At 37.6% G+C, this 22804-nt stretch overlaps 1 protein-coding gene across 1 annotated transcript in view; it reads right to left on the minus strand.

Moving 5' to 3' along the window:
- luzp2 (leucine zipper protein 2) overlaps positions 1-22804 on the minus strand; it is a 139436-nt gene that overhangs the window by 12435 nt on the left and 104197 nt on the right. Inside the window, exons 8-11 of the mRNA XM_062433566.1 lie at positions 13886-13948; positions 9865-9939; positions 8926-9093; positions 148-252 (exon numbers count right to left, since the gene is read on the minus strand). Coding sequence (XP_062289550.1) covers positions 148-252; positions 8926-9093; positions 9865-9939; positions 13886-13948 — 411 coding nt within the window. The remainder of the gene's footprint in view (positions 1-147; positions 253-8925; positions 9094-9864; positions 9940-13885; positions 13949-22804) is intronic.

The following is a 22804-nucleotide window of genomic DNA, read 5'->3' on the forward strand; positions in this document are numbered from 1 at the left end:
AAACCTAAAGAAGACACTTGGAGCAAAAGCAGCTTGTTTGATTTCTGATGCAGGACTTGAACATGAAATCTGTGAACAGATGAACATCATGGATTCAGGCCCTCGGGTCACATAAGCCATTACAGTTTAATTACTCTAAAGGCTCACCTTTTCCATCTGGCACTCTTTACCGCTGCCATTCTCTCTCCTCATTACTTCAATGTTCATGGGTGATTTACTGGCAGTGACAATTCTCTGAACTTTGGAGATATCCTGTAGGAAAAAAGAGAGACAATTTCAGTTTGGGGTTAGAAATAAAAATGTGTAAATGGCTTGTTGATGCAGCAGTGACTCTGGGGTTCCTGAAATGCAAACAGTTCACACTCAAAGTATCCTGACAGTTATACTTATTCATTTAAACTAATTTAGTTTATTTATTTCTTGTAAATAAATCATGACTGGAATGACTATTTTATAACAGGCAGCGGGAAGGGCAAAATAAAAGACAGTGAGTGCTGGAAAGACTAAAAAGAGAATTGTTGAGATACTTAGGCTTGGAGGTGAACAGAGTAATATTCTTCAACCACATATCAAATACTAATTTAGACTACTGCAGCTAGAAGCCAGAGTCCACCTCCTCACCATCACACCAGCTATTTCCAAAATGTGATTCACAAAGTAGGCTTTAAGTAATAAGTATTGCACGTGTTTTGTCCACTGCATTTTTCCCCAAGTACATCTTTGATACAGTGATGATGATCATTATTCTACTCAATAGAGTGGGTATATAAAGTTTTATTTTAGTTGTCAGAAAGGAAACATACAATACAGAACCTACATATCTGATGCATGTCTAGAAAGCAAGATATTCAAAGCAAACATTTTTCTTAAAGTTCAGTTATTTTATAAATGTGAGTGCACTGTTGTCTAGCAACTGACTCAGAGGTTTCAGAAGTTGGACCTTGAAACCAGCTTGAAATTGATGTCTGTATAAACATACTCGATTAAATGTGAGTGTACAATCGTGTAATTCTGTGAATAGATCTGAACATTGGTGAGTAGATTACACACAAATGGTGCTCAAATAAAAGTATCTTTATATAATTTAAAAGAAAAAATGACCTAAGACAGAATATCATAAATTTAAAAAAAACAAAAAACTAATATTGAGTAACTTCATAAGATGCAATTTATTACATTGATGCACATCTGCATACCAACAATAAGCTAACTTCTTACTTTTAAAACATATATCTTTTGAAACCAGTAGCAATATTACATGACTGTATTAGGGCACCTCCTCAACAGCTAATAAAAAATATGAAGTGCACAAATATTATTTGGATAATTTGGATTTTTTTGAAGTGGGATTGTATGAGGTACTTATGCATAGTCATTGTATAACCTGCACTAGATCGAGGTCGGCAAGCCCCCAGTTTGGAGAAGCAGGCAGGTGTAGCATACCAACACCGGAGCAAAGCACTGGACTGCTGTCCCTCAGACAGCCTTTTCATTTGGCGCTACATCTTTTTTTAAATGTCTAGGTAGAAGTAACGAGAAGTGTAGCCCAACGTGAATGAGCATGTGTACATATATTTTATCTGAAATGTACTCAAGTAAGAATAAAAAATAATCTGCAAAACAATTAATCTTAGAAATACAAATTATTTTAAAAAACGTATTCAAAGACATGTAATGGAGTAAATGCAACACACTACTATCCATCTCTGGATTTGAGATTTACTACTACAGGAGTTTCAAATGATAGACAATGTTACGGTGCTGTGACCCTCTGTAAAAACATCCAAAGGAATGTTAAGATCGTGGGCGGGAAACAAGATGGACAGCCAGAGATGAAAAGGCTCTCTCTGGAGATGGTAAAACGATCTATACTACCACCACCTGAAATGATCTCTGCATGAAAAAAAAACAAAAACTATTTCGAGGTTGAGTTTCTTTGAGTCAGTGGTGTAAGAGATGCCCTGTGCTATAGACCAAACATTTTTAGAAAAAAAAAAAGGGAAATAGGTTTCAGAAAGATTACATAGCAGGCTTCTGTCGGGCTGTTTTATCCATCACTTACTAGAAATAGTCATTTGAATACTGATGCGTAATGGTATGGCTGTGACAAACCTAAATGGAAACTGTCCATTCTCAGAGCATTCATTAGATATATAATCATGATATGTATAATATCAAACTGATAGATGTATAATCATAAAGGGCTGCAAATAACTATTACTATCATTATCAATTAACCTGTCAATTATTCTCTTGATTAATTATTTGGTCTATAAAATGTAAGAAAAAAAAAGACTCACAATGTCCTGTCTTCACGGTCTAAGATCACGTATGACAAAGAAAAGCATTAAAACAAAATTTTAAAGACGTAGAAAACAGCAAGTTTTTGGCATTTTTTCTTAAAAAATGTTCAAACAATTATTTGATTATTTAAAAATAGTTGTCAATTATTTTCTCTCAACTGACTAACTGTTGAGTTGACTAATCAGTGCAGCTCTATAATCAGGTTTCTCATTTTCTCAATAAACTTGAATATCAAATATTTATTAGCTATGGCTTAAAATATAAAAACAATGATATTCATATATTCCTCCTGTTGTCCTCAGATCAATTTTGAACCAGGAGGACAGCGGGCGTTCAAAAATGAGGCATACTTTCATTTAAATGAAGCCCATCGACAGCCATTTCCAAAAATAAGTGTAAAACCTGTTGTAATAAGTTGGAATGAAGTTGGCTAAAATGGTCTAACACAGAATTGGGTGATAATATACCTTATGCTTTATAAGGAGGCAAACCAAACCAGGACAGTTTTGACCTGGGAGGAAAAAAGTTGCACGGTCGACGGGAAGACAACAAGATGGTTATAACAATTACATCAGAAATGTCCATGGTACAAGGAGTCATGACTGGATAAAACTGGATAATTACATCATATATCCATCGGGTTTCTTTTAGGATGAGAGACATATTATGTGATTCATGTACATTACTGAATGTAGCAGCAGAATAACCCAAGGCCAATTGTAGTTGAGATTATTTTTATGCGTTGTGTGGTAGACATCAATAGCCATGTAATGGCATAACTGAACTGCACTGCTTCGACCCTCCTCTGACAAATGCTCACAAGCAGAACCTCTTACAAAATGTTGGCCTTTGAGTTTTATTTTCTTATTAATAAATGATTTGGTATGCGCAGAAATCAGGTGCAAAAAAAAAGCAGGTGGCAGTTATTTAAATCAGTCTCTTCCAAACTATTCAGAGAGGTGAATAATGTTTTCAGTCTCTGCTCAGGGCTGTTAGCAGAGCATGTACCCTCTGCTTGACCCTCTTGCATAGGCAATGCTGACATTATTTAGGCACAGCTCGAGCTTTCACTCACAATGAGGAACAAAACTGCTAAAAACTGCAGCAACAGCTTATTGAAAAGTCAATTACTTGAACTTGGAATATTGTCTGTGTAAGCTCAGTGTGTAGCCGATCTACAGGCCAGAGGCTCACGTAGTCGTTGAGACAAAAATTCAACACTCAAAAGGCCAACTTGTCAATTGACATGTATTCTGAAATATTTTGACATTTAAAAGCTGAAAATGGAGATCTGCTACTATTCCTACAACCTTTTCCTTGTGTTAGATTTTTAAAGTAACAATATAAGAATTTTAATCTTTTTAAATGTATTTTAGTAAGCACTTTGTATTTGAACAGGCTGTTTTAATGGTTTCTATTGTACTGTAAAACATAAAAGTAATATGAGAAACTGCTTGTTTTCCTGCTGTCTACCACATCTAATCCTGTATGCACCAAACAGTAAAAGATAAAGTTAAGTTTTTACAGCACATATTCCTCCAAACACAACGTTGTCTGTCTGTTGCAGGGAGACTGCTGCATAAGGCTTGTACAGTACAGTAGTATCTTCCTTAACTGGGTCAAAAGTGGTCTCTCGAGAACATAAAGCAAGAAGGTCTCAAGATGAACATGAGCAATTTTACCCTGTCACTGTCAAACTCCATTCTTACTGTGTCAGCTGAAAGACATGGCAGGTTCAGTGGAATTGGCTTTACTTATGGAAGTGACCACTTTTGGGCTAATGTTTCATGCATTATTTCCTAACTTTGGACAGCATCTGACAGAATCAGCAGAATTTTACAGCAGTGTAAGAAGGCGGGGGGGGGGGCCTTTTAGCATGCTGCTCTGCCTCCATGGGGGCGATGATGTTCCAGTAGGAACTTTGTAAAACTTAAAACTTAAAATGTTCATTATTAGGAGTGTTCTGTTTAATTAAACACTAAAAAAATGAGAAGGATAAATGGTCTTTGAAAATAAAAAGTAAAAAGAGTGTTTTTTAAAATCTAAAATCACAAAGGTTTATTTTCTTCACAGTTTAATAAAAATGAGCCCTAACAGAAAACACTGCTTGGATGGACTTCTCATATATTTTGCATGATGCAACTGTATTGCATAACAGAATTATTCTACAGTCCAAATTCAACAGATAAATATCTCCAACCTGCTTTTTTTTGTTGTTGTTGCTGTCAACCACCTACTATCTCCTCTCTGCGTGACAGAGATGAATATCCCGTCGATGTATATAGACAAGGAAACAATCATAAAAGTAAACAGTAAGTGCTGAGAGCTTGGCGTGAAATGCCTCATTTCACCTCCGGCACTGTGCTCCGAGCATCTAAAGACATCAGCTCCCATTACTTTGATGAAAATTGCATGCTATCGGACCACAAGATTTGGCTCTATCCCAGAGACTCTTAAATATGAAGCAACTTCCACTCCATTCTTGCTGATCTCTGCATCCTCACACTAATGAATCTTTCACCAGCGAGAGGAGTTGCGTGTATGTGCACGCGCGTGCGTGTGTGTGTGCATTTGAGAGGCAAGGTCTGGGAGTGTCTTATCAGTGGTGTCTACCAGAGCTTAAGGCCCATTATGTTAACTCAAACTACGAGTGTGAAGCTCAAAGTGGTGTCAGTGAGTGCTTGAACAAACATCCCTGCACTTACCCACTTTGGATTTGAAAAACACAAAGTGGGTTTTAGTCTAAGTGTACTCATGAAACTCAAATGTATGTTTTATCACCCAGGGAGTGGATAAAGGCTTTTCTCCATATGTTATAAGCATAGCAGCATTTTTTTCTTTTTTTTCTACATTGGCGTTAATGCTGTTAAACCCTGCTGTGTGCAAAACAATTGCCCTTTGATCACCAGCAATAATTAGGGTTTGATTAGGCATGCATTTTCAGAAATATTAGCATTCGGCTACATTTCACTTATACTAATATGTCAGGTTGAAAACTACACAACAGAAACAAGGATAAAAGATGTAATAATAATGCTTCTGAGAGCTTCCATACAGTTAATGAGCGTACTGAGGCACACCTCGTGGTTATCAAAGAGCCAAGTCCTTCACATTTGCCTCTCTGTCATTGGATTGTTACCCAACTTCTCAGCTGCTGGCCGTCTTGCTCTTTTATGCAAAGTAAGTGCTGTTGTGTATTGTGCTGTGCTGTGCGTTTTTTTTGTTTTTAACTACTTAATTTGAAATAAATTTGGCAGTGATTTAAACGCATCTTGACCCTCCTCCTCATGCACAGGCAGAGTGGACAGATGGAGCACCCCAGTAATCTTTACAGTAAGGGTTCGCCCAGATTTATCAGACAGCCTGTCATAGTGTACAGCGGCTACAGGAGATAATGGAGCCAGCCTACTCACGAGTTGAGTGCTGCTATTTGTATGCTAATGAAGTAGGAAGTAATAACTTCATTAGCATAAAAAAAACAGCCCACACCTAACTTGAGTTGCCTCGACTTGTCTTATCTTTTGTGAGATGTTTATTTCGCCCATGTGTTTCTGATTATTTGGCCCACAGTAAAAGGAAGAAGGTGACAGGGAAATACAGACTTGCTATAATGGGATCATCCTGTTTGACTGCCAACATTGACACAAGTTTAAATACAGAATGTGTCAATTACAGGATATTGTTTTGTGTGATGCCGCTGCAGACGGTCAGTGGCTACACTGGTAGAGATGGTGGTATTGAAGCATGATAAGAAAATGGAGAAATATATATATAAAAATAACATCTAAGTGGCATGTCAAATCTCTTAGGCACTCACGAAAGAGATGCAGAGTAAATTGTGACTGCTTTGAGGAGAGAAAAGCCTCTTAAAGACAGAATTGCTCACCAGGATCATGGCAGATAAGGCGTGGCGGTGCTGTGGCCGGCTTGATGATTTTAAAAGTGACTGCAGCCACTGCTTTTCAGAAATCAGAACTAACACAATGTCTGATTGAGGTTGACATGACTGCTTGGTAGAGGGAAAAATAACTGTACTGTGAAGTATATTTCCCAGAAGTAAAAGCGATGTGTATATTCTGCTGCATTTCAGCTCTATATTCTAGGTTTACACAGTCACACCAATATGTAGAAATGTTCTTTTATTTGGTATCCCTTTTGCTGGAATTCACAAATAGGTTTTTTTCCAGGATAAAACCTTGACATTTGACATTAGCCCTTAAATGTCAAAGTGTTTCAATAGCAAAACAAGAAGCAATATCTACACTGAAGGCATAATCCTATTTTTTACAACAAATTCTCTCGGCAGTCACCTTTTTTGTGCTCCTAAAAGGGATTAAAGTCTGAGTCCTTAGTTGAGTCTACTGTGACCTTGACTTTGCAGGGCTCAAAACAAAGACTGTGTCACATTCAGCTAATCATTTCATACAGTACAAGTCCAACATACTAAAACTTCCAAAATGCCAAAAAGACTAATTGGGACTTACTTCTAAAGCCACATGAACCATTGAATATAAAGATTGACATAAATTACTGTGACTGCTGCTTGATTCAGACATGTTATTATTCTGAACAACCTCAGGAATTGTGTTTGCCCAACTGTTATATTTGGTAGTAATTATTTCCTGGGCCTTTTCTCTCTAGAGAGTGATACTCAGGGCATCAGATTGACAAATAGCCACTTGAACAGGAGGTAATAATCGGCTAACACTTAAATTGATATCGCAGACAGTGCATTATGTGCGCTCTGAAGTGCGGCGAGGTGAATATTTTGGCACCGAGTTATATTCCATGATGTCACCAAGCTGGGAGTTACAGTGTGAAATGAATTTCAATTTCAAGTGTTTACACAGAGAGGAGAAAGAAAAAAAAACCCAAAACAGCAGTTTGCTTTATCTTATCTAAAAAGTCAGAGGGAAAATTATACTCAGCATTACAGAAGCAAATCACAAATCCAACTCGCTCTCCATTTTCATTTTACAAAAACAAATGTATCTCATTTTCATCATAAGACATAATCACGGCTGTGTTTAAACAAGGGTCACTCACACTGACCTGCTATTTCACGGCAGAATCGATGATGGAGGCAGACATTTTGACATGTTGTAGCGGGGAAACAGCAGGTACAATTAATATTATTAAAAAGAGCTGTGATCCATTTAGTTTAATCATCTCAGGTTACTGCTTTTTACATACTGGCTCATTGACATGGCTGACTGACACACTTAAATGCAATGCTTTGCTTGCTATGAAAAGTCAAAATGTCTCGTATGGAAATGGCTGATTGGTCATGCTTTTGGAAATATGGAGAGGCTGTAGTAATGCATTTTGCATTCAGCCTGCATTGTTCATCCAAATCCAGTGAATCAAAACTGGCTTGAAAAAAAACAAAACTGTTCCAATTCAGCAGCCAACGATGATTACCATAATGACTTTTTTTTTTTTTTTTTTTTTTTTTTACAGCTTTAGTAAATGTTTACTGCTAACTGTTATCTTGAGCGTGTCAGTTCAGAGACTCCAGGATATATGGATGTCTTATGCACAAAAAAAAAAGATTCACTGACAAACACAAACATGATCGACCAAGGAGATAGAAGTTATGATTCAAAGTAGCGGTGTAATATACTGTAAGTGAAACGCCATAGCAAGTATGAAGGAAAAGAGTTGAACAACTCTGTTATTCAGGAAGCACCTAGGTAAAAAAATGTTTACTTATTAGTTAGTTTGATAACAGTCTTGTCAGGTTTGGGACGTTTAAAATTAAATGCCAGTTATTTGTTTTCTTGGGAATTACTCTAATTGGTAATTTAAGGAGGATACTACCCAAATTTTAACATCCTAAATAAACTATAGTGGTATATCTCTGTAATGTAGACACATTACTGGGGGTACACTATGTGGGACTGATTTAACTGATAATAAATCAGTGTAGACTCAACCTTTATGCACTGCCCTCAAATGAATGTGTTTTCAGTAATTGCACGTTTTGTTCAAACTTGTGTATTTTTTGCTAACTCCCACTTCAACATTAACAAACTGATGAACCTTCATTGTCAATTGTCAAAAAGAAATAAACAGGTCATGATTTCATTACAAGAAACACATTGTAAAATGACTAAAAAAAGCTGCGTTGTTGCTGCCTGATTAGCTTTCTGATTAGAAAAAAATATTAGATCTACTTAATTCATTTATTTACTAAAATTATTTGTTTGGCATGTGAGATTATAAGAGATATAAAAGGGTAAAAGGGCATTTTGTGAACATCTGTGTGTGCTTTCAGTGGTTTTTGAGCCATTTCACAATCTCGGAAAGATGCAAGGTTGTTGTAACCACAGTAAATGTTTTAAAGTCTTCAAGGTGAACAGTATAAAAATCTCACAGTGTATAAATGTAAAAGTAAAATCTCATCGTTGTGGCACCTTTGCAAAGCACATTTAAACATCTAACAGTGAGACATACTGTTAGTTCAAGGACAGCGGGACCTCATCTACAGTAGATGTGAGGCAGACTGAGTGTATCACTCAGCCAATGTATTAAATATAAAAAGGTTGGATTTTTACCACATGCAGGCCTCCTTTTGGATAAACATTAAATCAGATGAAAGTGAGTGGAATACTGATTTACCTTGGCGTGTGGCTGCTGAAAGGTGACTCTCGAGCTGTTGATGAGTGATGAGTATCTGAACAAGTGGGTGGGGGAGGTGGGAAATCTGTGACTGCTGCTGGGCTGGTTTTGCATGACAGCTGAGAAGCAGATGTGAACTGTGTCCTTCAGCGCCTTCAGCTGAGACTCCTGTCCCCAAACAAGATTACACACACACACACACACATACAAGAAGATTTTTGAATCCCTCCATCCCTTTTTCCATGCATCCACATGAGAAATGTACTTAAGCATCAAGCCATGAGAGGCCAAGCCTTAAAGGGACTGTCGTCAGCTAGGAGGCATCGTTAGGCAAGACATGAAGCGTTACTCACCAGAGTGATAATACATTTAATCAATAATAATAATTTAAAAAATTGGTTTAATTATTTTACAGCAGTGTCTGATGTCAATACAACTGAGCTGAACACCAGGACTACGTGTTTTTCTGATTAGCAGTTGTATCCCCATGCATTTTTAACTCCAACTTGCCCCCAGTGACAGTGTGTCATATAAAAATAACATTATACCTCATAAATTAAAGCTGCTGCATATGTTCAACGTGCTGAAGCTAAACTTTTTTTTTTTGTTGTTGAAAATACAGACATCCTCACTAAAGAGCATATTGCCATTAAAGTGTTTCTTTGGAGAGTTATTTTACCTTTACCCAAACCATTCAACCTTCAAATTCTACTTTCTAAAACATGGATTCAAACTGACTGATATTACTACGTATACTTTATTCATTAAATAATTCAGTAGCTGTTTCTCTATTCAGCATTTGACATTGCATGATTTAAATGGGTCACAGAGAAGATAAGCGAAGAGTTAAACAACCTGCAAATAAAGAAGTTATAGAACAGTATGATACAGCAAGAAAAAAAATTAACAGCCCCCACCCCCTCTCCCCCTTATATTCACCTTGTCGAGTGCAGTCTTCTCCAGCTCTTCCTTGGCTATAGTTAACTTGTGCTCCAAGTCCATTAGCTGCTGCCCCTGCGAAAAGACATTGCTTTTGAATCAGCTCAATCCTCTTTGTTCTGTGCAAACAAAGCATTTCTCCACCCCCGTCTTGTCTCACCAGCACTATCAATAACCCAAATCTATAGCACAAAGGATTGAGAGTCCTCTCTATTATTTTGCTGATCATCACTTTTGTCCTGTTTTTTTTAAACTGTATTATGACACACACACACACACTCATACAAAATTGATCGAGCGCTAAACCTTGTGCGCCTAACATGCTTTTAGCACTCAAAGAATCTGCTGTGTGTTGTACCAGGAGTGTGCAGGGACCTCACAAACCTTTCTGTATTACATTGATAAAATCTCATTTTGATTTTAGTGCTAAAATGCTTTGGTGAATAGGCCTTTAGTAACACAGGAAACTGTAGCATCCAAGATATGGTTGAAAAAGGTCAGATCTGTCCTTTAAACAGAAGAAAAGTTTAATCTTTACCACTAAAGGGAGCAGATACTCTGAAACCATCAAACCCCTTAATGAGTATCATTGTAAGAGTTTAATCCCTGAGTGGTACAACACACACACATTTTTTTTTTTTTTTTTTTTTGGTAAATGAGCCAATGTATCTCCATATGAGGATCAATAGAGCTTCCTGGTGAGTCTTTTAGTATTGATAAATTAATCAGTAAGAGGAAATAAACTTGTTTTAGGAGCATTTGCATACAGTCTGTGTATAACTGGCCTTGGCGATGGACTATGAGTCATGAACTTTTATTGGGTGCCTTTTACTGGCCTCTAAAAAATCATAAACTGCATGTGCTTGCATTCTGAAACACCCAAGGTCAGTAACCACCAAACAGCATCCACAAACTCTGCAGAAAAGAGTGTGAAATATCAGAGAAGAGTGACGAGGCTGATTGATGGTTTTTAGGGAGTTTTATGGACTTGTGTTGTACCTCGGTGGGTTTTGTGGCACTGTGGAGACTATTTGGCATGTTCATCGCATTTTCATCTGGATTTATTCCAGTAAAATGGTAAGTAATTTTAATGATGAACATGTCTGCCACTTCTAACACTCAACGGGGTGGCAGAAAACAATGTGTAAGTCTTGCCGGAGGGATGAGTCATACGGTGACAGTCAAGGACGAAACAACATTCACTGCGATGAGTTTTTAAAGAAGCCAAAGTATCAGATCTTGCTCTCAGGTGGTGTTTTCTTTTTTTTTTTTCATTTACAGGGAGTACGAGACGGTCACACAGTCATTTGTCGCTGTCGGGCTGTGCTCGAGAGGGAATCCAAAATAATAAAGTTTCAGGGAACTTCTTTCATCATGAACGCAAAGGCTTGTATATTTTATCTTTGGGGTGAATGAGAGGCATAAATATTCACTGATAGACATTTTTTTCAGTATAAAGGATAATGAAGGTTACTGATAAAAAAAACCAGACCAATTTCAAAGAGACTGGTGACATTTTATCATTAGATTTATACCATAATAACACTGGCAGTCGACATTATAATATGATGTTACATAAAAGGCCAAAAGAATACATTTAGATTCATTATTTCTCCTTGAGTTTTTATTTGAGTGTGTTCACATCTAATCATGATAGATAACACCAACACAAAATGTTTGGAGTTTGCCTTATTAGCAGTGAGAGCAGATTTGAATGCTTTACTGAAACTGTGCCGACCAACACCAAGTTAAAACTACGGAGAACTGAATAATCATGAGTCACGGCTGCATTGGCTCACAAGTACATAGAAAAAAGCAGCCTGCTCTTTGTTCGTCTTCTTAAGGATCTGAAGACTCTGTGTGTGTGTGTGTGTGTGTGTGTGTGTGTGTGTGTGTGTGTGTGTGTGTGTGTGTTTGTATGTGCATACATGCGGGTGTCTAACATTATAGCAGAGAGCCATTACATCCATTACACAGTGCATCATCAGCGGATAGTCTCCTGAGGACTGCAGCCGCATGGCCACTGACCCAGAAATGCTGACTTTCAGGGTTAGCGCCTTCAAGTCTAAAGCTCCATATTTTTGTGCAGAGTCCATTATAGAGGTGCGGGGTCAGTAGGGTACTAGCCACTCTGCTAGACGAGGCATGCAACTGCATCAAGCCGTCATTTTTCTTTTCTTTTTTTTTCTTATAAAGCCAGTGGAGAAACAGCTCTGGGGGTGAATTTAAAAGTGGTCTGACAGAGAAAAGAAGATGTGAAGCCTTGAATACGGCTCCTCTGCCAAAAATATTGTCTCGCAGGGAAATGCAGGGAAGGCACCGTCAATTCCTCTGAAGTCTCTAATGTAATGACTGAGCAAGTGAAGGGGAACTTGCCTGTGTGTACTGCTAATATTGGGACTGGTGTGCATTCACAAGTATTGGTTCTATTTTACAGTTGTCCTTCAAATCTTACTACAATTAATGGAAAATTATCAAGTGAGGGAAACACAGGCATTACTGACTCCCCCCCCTTACATGTTGTCAAAACAGTACCTTTTCCTGATGTTATTGTTTCAGACCATATCTGTCAATCCTTTGAAAAAAAGTTCATTGCTCCCAAGATAAAATAATTAGGTAGGTTTCTTGTCTTTGTTCTGTTTCCAGCCTTTTTAGATGGTTGTGTCTTTGTGTACTGTGACATTGTGCTGTACTGTAAAATGCACTTGGACAAGGTACAAAAGCCGTCATAACCAATTCAATTGCCTCCTGGTCAAGGTGCCTTGACTGACATCCCCCCTGTGAGGCTGATGACATTTCCGTATCTTGAGTGACTCTTCCCTACTTTCTGCTTCCTCGTCCCCCTGCTGGGCTTTTGATCACAGAATACGTTTGGGGGATACAGATGAGTTTTCAGGAGTAGCCTGAGGGATTGGGGCGGAAGGAGTAGGTCAGAGGGAAACGTATCACTTCCCTTTAACCTTTCCCTCTTTAAAAAAAAATGGAGAAGCAGCAGGAAAGATTGGTATTTTTACACAACAAAGCGTATGATCAAATTAGCCTCGTACTTCTACATTAAGCAAATCACCAGAAACCATAACGTTTTACAGGTCCACATGAAATGTCTGCTGATATTGAGCAATAAGGTTGTTTTGGGTGTGTGACTGATGCAATTTAGCGACAACGATTTATGAGTGGTGACACCAAGCAAACAAGTCAAGGCATCCATCATTCTAGAGGCTAGGCTAGAAATAGAACAAGAAACAGGACATGCAGGGACAATATATTCAGACTTTGGGTTAGAAGCATAAAATTCTGTCTGTGAGGCTCAAGTCCTTTTTATTTATTTATGTCAGCGCTCTGACTCACGTAGGTTTAGGAATGAGTGGGTCTGAAGGATCAAAATATACACTCAAGAAATGGCATTGTAGGGCACCGTGGCAGAAATGTCGACTGACATTTTAACACTGCAAACAAGGCCTGAAAGGTCAGCCCCTGTACCAGTAAATGCCAATAAGCATTACGTGAGCACTAAAGTCTAAAAACATTTAGTCCTTCCAATACAAGAGGCAGTGGAGTATGTGCTGGTGGGCAACAATACTAAACATTTTGTTTCCCACTGTTTATATTGTGCTTGCAGAAGAAGTATATGAGGAAGGGGGAGACTTCTAATGCCCTGTAATTTATGTCTTGGAGATTCCCTTATATGAACTAATATATAATTCTGTATCAACTTCATACACTGCTGTCCATGTCCATGTCCATGTCATTTATCCACACACTTCCCATCATTGAGGAGGATGGGATGGCTCTTGCTGGGGGGGAAAACAGAGGAGAAGACTTAGCTGTATGTGGACTAAGCGCTGGCCCATTGACTTTGCAGGCTGCTGCCTTGCTGGAAGGGACTTTGTAATTGCAGGCTGAATTAATTGGAGTACCTCCTGTGATGGGATCATCCTTTCAAGGTGGTCTGAAGTACCTGTTTACCAGTGGCCGGAAGCTACTATAAAGCCCACCCCCCTCCTCTTGAGTTTGAGCTTACCTTAAAAATTAAATCCTTTTTCCCGTACCGCAGTTCTTTCAGTTGAGCCTGGATTTTTTTGGACTGCAAGAGAAAGATAAGGAAATAAGTGTTAGCTTATTCAAATAGCGAAATTGGTTTTAGATCACGTAGCAGGATTCTGCCAGCTGCAGCAGAAGACTCCTTTGTGATTGTTCCCTGGGCAAAGCTCTGACTTAAAGGAAGGCCCTACTGAGAGGAAGAAAATATCAAATCTCCCCTTCACTGAACTGCATAGTCCACACAATGATGCAGTCATGCACTGGATTCTTGCCCACTGTCTAAACCTGAATTCTCCCTCCCACTACACACATAACCGCCACAACCACACACATCAGGGTTCCTAGGTTACGATGGGCTCACGCCTGTTATCGGTAAGCACGCACGCACACACACATACATATAATATGCAGTTCTTTACTGCCACCCCCAACCCACAGTGACCAGCTCTGCCTGACATCTGCTGCTCCACTTCAGTAGGCACATAGAACACAAAAGCTGCCTCCAAGATAGCTTGATACATCACCATCCACAAAGCTGCTGCTGATACGAGCGTGAATACTGAAAGCCTCCACGTGGGACTCAGCAGCAGATCAGAGGGCGTCTCTCCTGGTCCTCAGTGAGGTCGGAAGATGTTTTTTATGCATCATCTTTATACTGTGGGTATTGTGAAGCCTTGCAAGACTGCAACTGTGATTTATTATGCAAATAAAAAGGCCTTGAATCGATTTGAATAGCAGAAAAGTTGTGAGTAAGAAAGATCAATGGGCGAGTCCATCATATTTTAGTCATTACAAAAAGCTGTTTGAGAGAATATTACTGTTGTGATGTAAATGCATAATGTATATTATCCATATTAATTAATAATTAAGCTGCTTAATTTATACTTATACCTTTTAGCCAATCTCATTATTTCTGCTCATCTGTGTGTATCTCTATTCTATTTATCTATATCTTCCTCTCTCTATCCATAACTCTAATATTTATATCCACCTGCACATGTTCAATCTGTGCATAAAAGCCTGGGTGGTAACACTAGAACAACAAATAAATGAAGCATGCAAGTTAAACATCACACAAGCTTCAGATCAGATCTGTGTGGACTGATGAGGAGAATTAAAATTAATACATGAAATAAATATAAATGCCATTTTTTAATCGTTTGAGGTTCCACTGCTGCTCCTTTTGTTGCTGCCTTTTCTTCTGCAGTGCTTTGCTGGCACCAGAGTAGAGAGTTTGTGCCAATAGCTGTTTATCTTGATCTAGTCCAACTCTAACAGTAGCATAAGAGCAGTGGACAGAAACACGTACTTTCTTTTGTGGATTATCTGTCCATCTGGTTAGATTCTGTGCTCCATTTGGATGGAAATTTAACATTAGAGCTGAAACGATTAGTAGATTAATCACTTAGTTTATTGACAGAAAATTAATAGCCAGCTCTTTTGATAATCAAATTATAGTTTTGAGTCATTGTTTAAGAAAAAATGCTCAAGTTCTATGGTTTCAGATTTTCTTGCTTCTTTCTATGACAGTAAACTTTGGACTGTTGGTCAAGACAAAACATTTCAATATTTTTTCATCTTTTCAATCAGCAGATAATGAAAATAATCGTTAGTTGCAGCGTGTCTTGACATATCTACTTCTTTCTAGGACTGACACCTAAAAAAAAAAAATCAAGTTCGAACAAGATCGTAATGACCTGCAATTCGTTCTAATTAATCCGAATGTGGGTTATCCAATCACAAGACAGCAGAGACACACTGTGGTTCACACCTGTCTCTATTATATGTCTCAAGCTGACCACTTCTGTCCAGATTTCATTGCTGATTACATCACTTCTTTTAAAGGTTTATAATAGCCCTGTTCACAGTTATCACATCAGACAAGCACTGCATTTAATTTTTGTGTGGGCTAAAGAGCTAAAAACATTTTTTTTCAAAAACTAACATACATGTACAGTCTATTCCAACTTTTCAGATTACTCCAATCACATGCATCTGTACTCCTTTTTTCAACAGCTGACACGCTTTTACCAAAACAACCGCTACATCCTGCATTGATGACGCATTTTCCTGTTACATCCTGGCCGGGATGCATCAAGACACATTAGTGTTTCACTACAAAATATATGAGGTCAAATGCATCCCAGACCACTTCAGCAAGTGGTTTGAGTGATTGGATCACAAAGTGTCTCAGTGGTGGTTTACACTGTATTTAGTGTTGTCCACTTGAGATCAGATCACTTGAGACACATTTTAATGCCAGCTGTAAACAGGGTCTATATCTCTTTCTTTCTTTCTTTCTTTCTTTCTTTCTACCTATATCTCTTCGTTGTACCTTTCCATATCTCTTTCTTTCTTTCTACCTATATCTCTTCGTTGTACCTTTCCATATCTTTCTTTCTCTTTCTTTCTACCTATATCTCTTCGTTGTACCTTTCCATATCTCTTTCTTTCTTTCTACCTATATCTCTTCGTTGTACCTTTCCATATCTTTCTTTCTCTTTCTTTCTACCTATATCTCTTCATTGTACCTTTCTATATCTCTTTCTTTCTTTCTTTCTTTCTGCCTATATCTCTTCAATGTACATTTCTATATCTCTATCTTTCTTTCTTCCTCTATATCTTTGTTGTACCTGTCTATATCTCTTTCTTTATATTGGACTGTCTATCTCTTTAAACCTTCCTTTACCTCTCTTTCAATCTATGTCTATCTCTTTACTTCCTTGACACAGGCAGTAAAGATGTGACACGAGGTCTAATCTTTCACCACACGCACTGATGGTGAGGGACAAATTCCCTTCGAAGGGTTTCATGTGCTTGACAAGCACCTGTTCCTTTTTTATGAGGTTCTTTATCTTGTTAGTCCTCCTCCCAGGGTGCTTCCATGTCCTAAGACACCCATATCTGTCTTGTGTAACTGGATTCAAAAATTGCATCCTGGGGCTCCTCATAGGAAAAAAAGAGGATAAATAGATACTGAGGTAACTTTAAAGAGAACGAGACATTTATATGATTTGGGATCGTTAAGTCTGTTTCACTGTGGCCCAGGTCATGAAATCAAATGTTAACAAATTAATTTTATTTGTTTCAGTGAAGTGGAGCTTTTGAGATATTACAGTAGCTGTTAATAGAATGGATCATAATAAGAGGCTGAAGAGTCAAACACTGTGGAGTGTTAACTTATAAATGCAAATATCCGAATCTCTAAATGTGCTGAGCTCTCAGAATAACCAAAGCATTGGTGTATTATTTACTCAGAATAAATCATGTGAGCTGTCTCCGCTGCCCTGGAGAATCACAGCAACATCTCAGTCTTGTTGTTCCTGATAGTTCAAAAAACTCTGCAAGGATGAGACCTGCATTTCAAAATGTTTAAAAAAAACTGTACAAAATATAATGATGCAGTATTTCATAAGCTTGGTGTTGTTTAATGGCTGTCTCTAACTTTTAGAGAAGGATATTAATACTCATGAAATACATCATTCTGTATCACTGTCCATGTGAAAGTGATGAAAGAACTCTAATACCAGCCTGAGCAGCAAGGACAGAGCAGTGAATGTCTGAACAAATATGTCTGACACTTTTACTCTTCAAAGTTCATCATTTATTTATTATTGATGACAAGATCAAATTAAAAAGCAATGCTGCGGTGTCAGGTTTTGTTCCTACGAGACTGAAATATATCCAGAGGCTGTTTAACATTCTCTAACTTGTTTAGTGGCAATTTATTTGACTTTGATAACCTTGTGAACATCTAACTAACCTTGTGAAGTATGGACAGTCTAGTTTTAAGTGCATAACAACAAATACATCTAATAAAAGTCATATTTTCAGTGTTTGAGAAACTAACAGTTTATTTGCTTGCCAGATATTGTAGAATTTACTCAACCCACAGAAATAGCATTGATTCCTGAGCCATATAGTATAAAAACATAATCACCATAACTGCAGTATGTATATTTAGTAAATCTGAAAGCATCCAAATTACATTTAATCTGTTCTTGAAGCTTTACATGTCTGCCACCTTTCTTTGAAATATAACAACAATCCACACATGAACTGCATGTCCTTACACGTCTCTTTCATTTATTTCCTCATCTTGACCTGTTTTCTCCTCTCCAGTAACATGTATTGTGTATATGTCCTACTGTATCTAGTTTTCTTTTCTTTGATTGTTCTTTCATTTTCAGATTGTGTCATTAACTTTGAGTTAAAGCTGAAGCCACGCTACGCAGCTCTGGATCTGAAGACAAAGTTCTAAAAAAGTGTGGCATGAAAGCCTTTAAGGGTTTCTCATTATCCAAGTCCAAATAGCCTACGGTGTAAATGATGCAGCGTGTGGGTGCGTCTTGAGAATTGGAGATCATTAAAAAAACAAAACAGTGAGATAATAAACAACAGTACAAGGCTCAGTTCAGTTTGGTCACAAAGTGAGTTAGCAGGTAGATGACAAGAAGTTGTCTGTATATTGATGTATTCCTAAATTTTTGCTCATCCTTTGTCAGTGCACATTGGTTGAAAGCTTTATTTTTCAGATGACAACTAACACTTGGTTTTCATTGTTAATAATAAAAAAAAAGGATTTGTTTTGTATGTATTGTCAGTGCCCGTAACTCAATGTAACATACACAAACTATGTAAAAGCAGATACAAACAGTTGACATGACAACACACAGTAGTGGGAGGTGAGGTGAAAGGATGTCCTGACATCTTTGGCATACATCTGCATCTAACTTGCAGCAGGAGCGCAGCAGCATTACAGACCTGCTACGTTTCCTTTTCCATTTAAACAGATTGCCCTATTTGTGAAGTGTGTCTGATTGGCTGACGCATGTGAGCCGAGTCAGACCAGTGGCTGGCCGGCAGCCAAAATGTACCGGCTCAAGTATATATTTCATTTCAATCATTTCAGTCAGGGTAATCTGATTTATTCAATATGGATAGTGAAGTATAACAGCATAGTGATACATTTGTTTTATTTAAAGGATCTGCTCTTCTATGCTCCCTGAGCTCATAACAAATTGTATTATAGAGTACATCAATGAAGCCGTGAGCAGACAACGTCTTTCAAAACAACATGTTATCAAAGCAGCACAACATCAAACGCTCATATCTGTAGTATTCTGTCTTTTGGTTTCTGATTCCTGGATGAGACCGGGGCCGTTTTAATATTACGTGGCATTTAACCACATATATGTCATCTCTTCGCTGTTTCTTGATAGGACATAAAAACGAACGTGATGCTCGGAGATGCACACAGGGTGAGATGATGGGCCATAAATGATGATGGTCATGTAACAGATGCAGCTTGCCAAAATGTCAATGCTATCCATCTCCATCCTCATATCAAACCTACACCTAATCTTACCATCGCTCATCTGATACATAAACATTACTCATCTTGCAACTGAGGATTTTCATTATTGTGTGATCTGCCAATCAATGTCTAGATTTATCAATCGATTTGTCTAATAAATGTAAGCAAATTACAACCACGACATAACGATCACTGTGGTTTACTTGATAAATACAAAATGTTCAGCTGTAATAACACAGTGAAGTTCTCAGATACCCGTTTACATTCAGATTCAGACACTTTATTGTCTGGCCTCTAGGGGTGTCTGCAGTGTTCCTAAATGAACAACCTCGTTTTGCTCATTGGGGCTTTTCACATAAAGGCATCAAAGAATGAAAAAAACTCCCAGACAATCTGAAAAACATCACTAACTACCTCAGTTTCTCCTGTGGCGTTAAAAGAATGGTTTCTAAGTTATCAGTTGTGTCAGCACTGAATTTGGGTATGTAGTAGGGTCCGGGGGTATATGTGATGGTTAGTATGTAATTTGGTCCAATCACTGCACACTTTTTTTGTCTTTGTACTGTATTTTGCAATGTGATACTGTTGGGCTTGTTACATGGTCTTTTACCGTGCGCTTTATTGTCTTTTCTGTACTGTAGTTGGGTTTTACTGTACCTACCATGTTTGGGTATCAGTAGTTATTACATTTTATGCTGTATTATACATTTTGCTCTGTGTACTATTGGGAGTTATTTTTTGCCTGTAGGACAACAGATGGAAATTAATATTTTTATTTCTATGTATTTTTTTAAAATAATAAATTCAACTAAATTAAAGAAAATGCCCACCAGTTTCCTTCAGCCTAAGGTGATCTGTATCTTTTGTGTTTCCTTGTCTGAATTGACACTGTAAGGACAGAAGGTGTTGTATACTGTACAGGTTGTAAAGACCTCTTCAGATAAATTTTGGATTGAGGATATTGTCTCATGTAAAGAAGATTTACTTGATTTGACTCACTGTTTCAGCTGCATAGCTGCATAACTCAAAATTAAAAGTTATTTAATTCATTAGGGGCTGCAATTTATATATTTTTTGTATCATCAGTTCAAATATCAATTGCAGTTCCTCAAACATTTTCAATTAACTTGTTTTGACAGACTAACAGTTCAAAACCTTAAAATACATAGTCATGACAAAGAAACAGCAAATCATTATATTTAAAAAGCTGGAAACAATCATTTGGCATATTAGCTCAGAAATGCTCAAATTATTGATTAAAATATTTGCCGGTAGTTATTATTGCAGTTCTATAACTCATTAAATCATAAGTAGCTAGATCTCCTTGTCTTTGTCCAAAGTGAGGATTGAAGTGTCAGCTTAATCACTTGCGTGCTGTGATATACTTTTATTTTTAGATACATTAATTAGTGAAATAATTAAGACATTTTGCTGCAATAAATTGTTTTGCAATTGTTTGCCAGTTCAATCTGGTCGGCATGGCATCCTAGTACTGTTAAACTCTCCCAGTCACATCCAAAGTTTATGAATAAATGGAAGGGATGAACGTTTATTAAAATAACTGATCCTTCATTATTAAAGACTAGTGTGATCTGTTTCTTAGATCATTAATCACCCCAAAATACACAAGATGATGGTGGCATGCTGTTCTGTTCAAAATGCCCTTGTAGAATTAATTACATGGGGCCATTCACCTTGAACTCACTCATTACAGGAAATCCTCCCAAATCCAGTGTATTATATTTTTTCTGCAGATGGTTCAGGCCATGAGATGTTACCATTAAATCCTGATGTAAGAATGAAATGTAATTCTAGTGGTAACAGAGCTGAAATACTAGAGTGTAACAAACACCCCTCTTCCAAATCGTTGTGCAGCAACACTATAAATATGACAAAACAAGGAATAGAATAAATTCATGCTCTTGAGGAAATTATTCCCAACAGATTAAATGGCATCTCTAATGCCATGTTCCTCTTTCATTCACTGGACAGTCTTAACCTTGACATTGACTCAGGTTTTCGGAGCTATCAGATGCCCTCTTTTTCTCCCCCAGGACATCACCATCTGGTTCGGAAAGGTTGACATTTTTCCGATGATCCACGTAAGGAGCAAAAATAGTCAGATGTGTAAAGCACGCAGCAGAAGTTTCAGTAGCAGACTGGGTTGCGCAGACCTATTAAGTTTCCTCTCCAATTGAAATGGACTGCTGCATTTGTAATTGGTAAAGTGAACAAGCTCACAGCTGAGTCAGGCCAGTGGCAGCCTGCCAGTGAGTTTACTGACTGAACTTTCACATTCATACAGTCATGTCTGAACATTGACAATTCCCATATTGTCTTTCCAAACAGTTTTTGAGACACATAAAATAAACTTGGCAGGGGGAATTACTTCCATCTATTTTCCCCATGAGGAGAAATCCATCCTCAAACCTCAATTAACGATCCTTGATCTTTGGAAATCATTTTTAATGTGAACAATGACACATCACTGGACTGTTTTCACTGATGCTCTGACAAATGAGATAATACAATAAAGAGTTTTATTAGCCTTGTTAACCCTGGTTGTGGCCAATTGAGTCCATGCTCCTCCTTATGCCCAAATACACCAAAGCAGTTTAAACCAACTGACCAAATTACTAAGCAACCAGATTTACCATCCTTAAAGCCCCTCTGAGAGGCTGAAACTGAGAAATTATGACCATAATCAAGATTATAAAGTAGCAGGGAACTAAAACATGAAGCACACTATGATATTTTATATATGAATGAAATGGCGTTTTAATTTAATGTATTTAATCATATGACATATTTGTTAGTATTTAATTTACATAGTAGCTCTTTCATAGCAGTGTCAGCATTTTTCTACTGTTGCATGATAACCCTCATTTGTGCAAATTGTTCGTTAAACTCCTCCCATGAACAGCAGCTGTCCAGTAGTCCAATAACTGACTTTTTGTAATTAGACCTGGCAGATCTGCTGAGCTTTGGATTTGATGTTTATATCTGCCAAACACACTGGTTTTTCCTCATCAAGTATTTTTCTCTTGTAATGCTAAATGTGAAACTAACTGTTATAAATATGAAGGATAAAGTATAAATGTAACATCTGTCTTGCTTCACTAAGTATGTAAAGCAAGCAGCAAAGTAGAGTTATGCTAAGAATGATAACTTTTTACCTGGAAAATGCAACTTTAGCCTCAGTCTTTAGTGCATCGTCACATCTGTAGCCATCGTTCGCATTTTAAAGACCCTCTTACAGGGCTCTTGTTTTAAAACAGGTCACGTTGAAATGCTAAAAAATTCAGCCAGAGACAGCATTTTCAAACAACTCACGTAGCTAAAATTAGCTTAATTAGGTTCACATGGTAGTTAATTAAGTGCTGCTCTTCTTGCATTCTGTAGTCTATTATAATATTGTTCATAAAAACCAAAAAGGTTCACAAATTTTACAGTAACCATACAAACTTTCCAGTGTGGTTAAATATGTAATTTCATGTCTTTTTAGCTGAGTAGTTTTCACAGCACAACATGGATTAAGAGCACAAAGCTTGATCCTCCACCTCACATACAGAGAAAAGCCAA

Source organism: Scomber scombrus, chromosome 1 (genome assembly GCF_963691925.1).
Source record: "Scomber scombrus chromosome 1, fScoSco1.1, whole genome shotgun sequence".
In the NCBI taxonomy this organism is placed as follows: domain Eukaryota; kingdom Metazoa; phylum Chordata; class Actinopteri; order Scombriformes; family Scombridae; genus Scomber; species Scomber scombrus.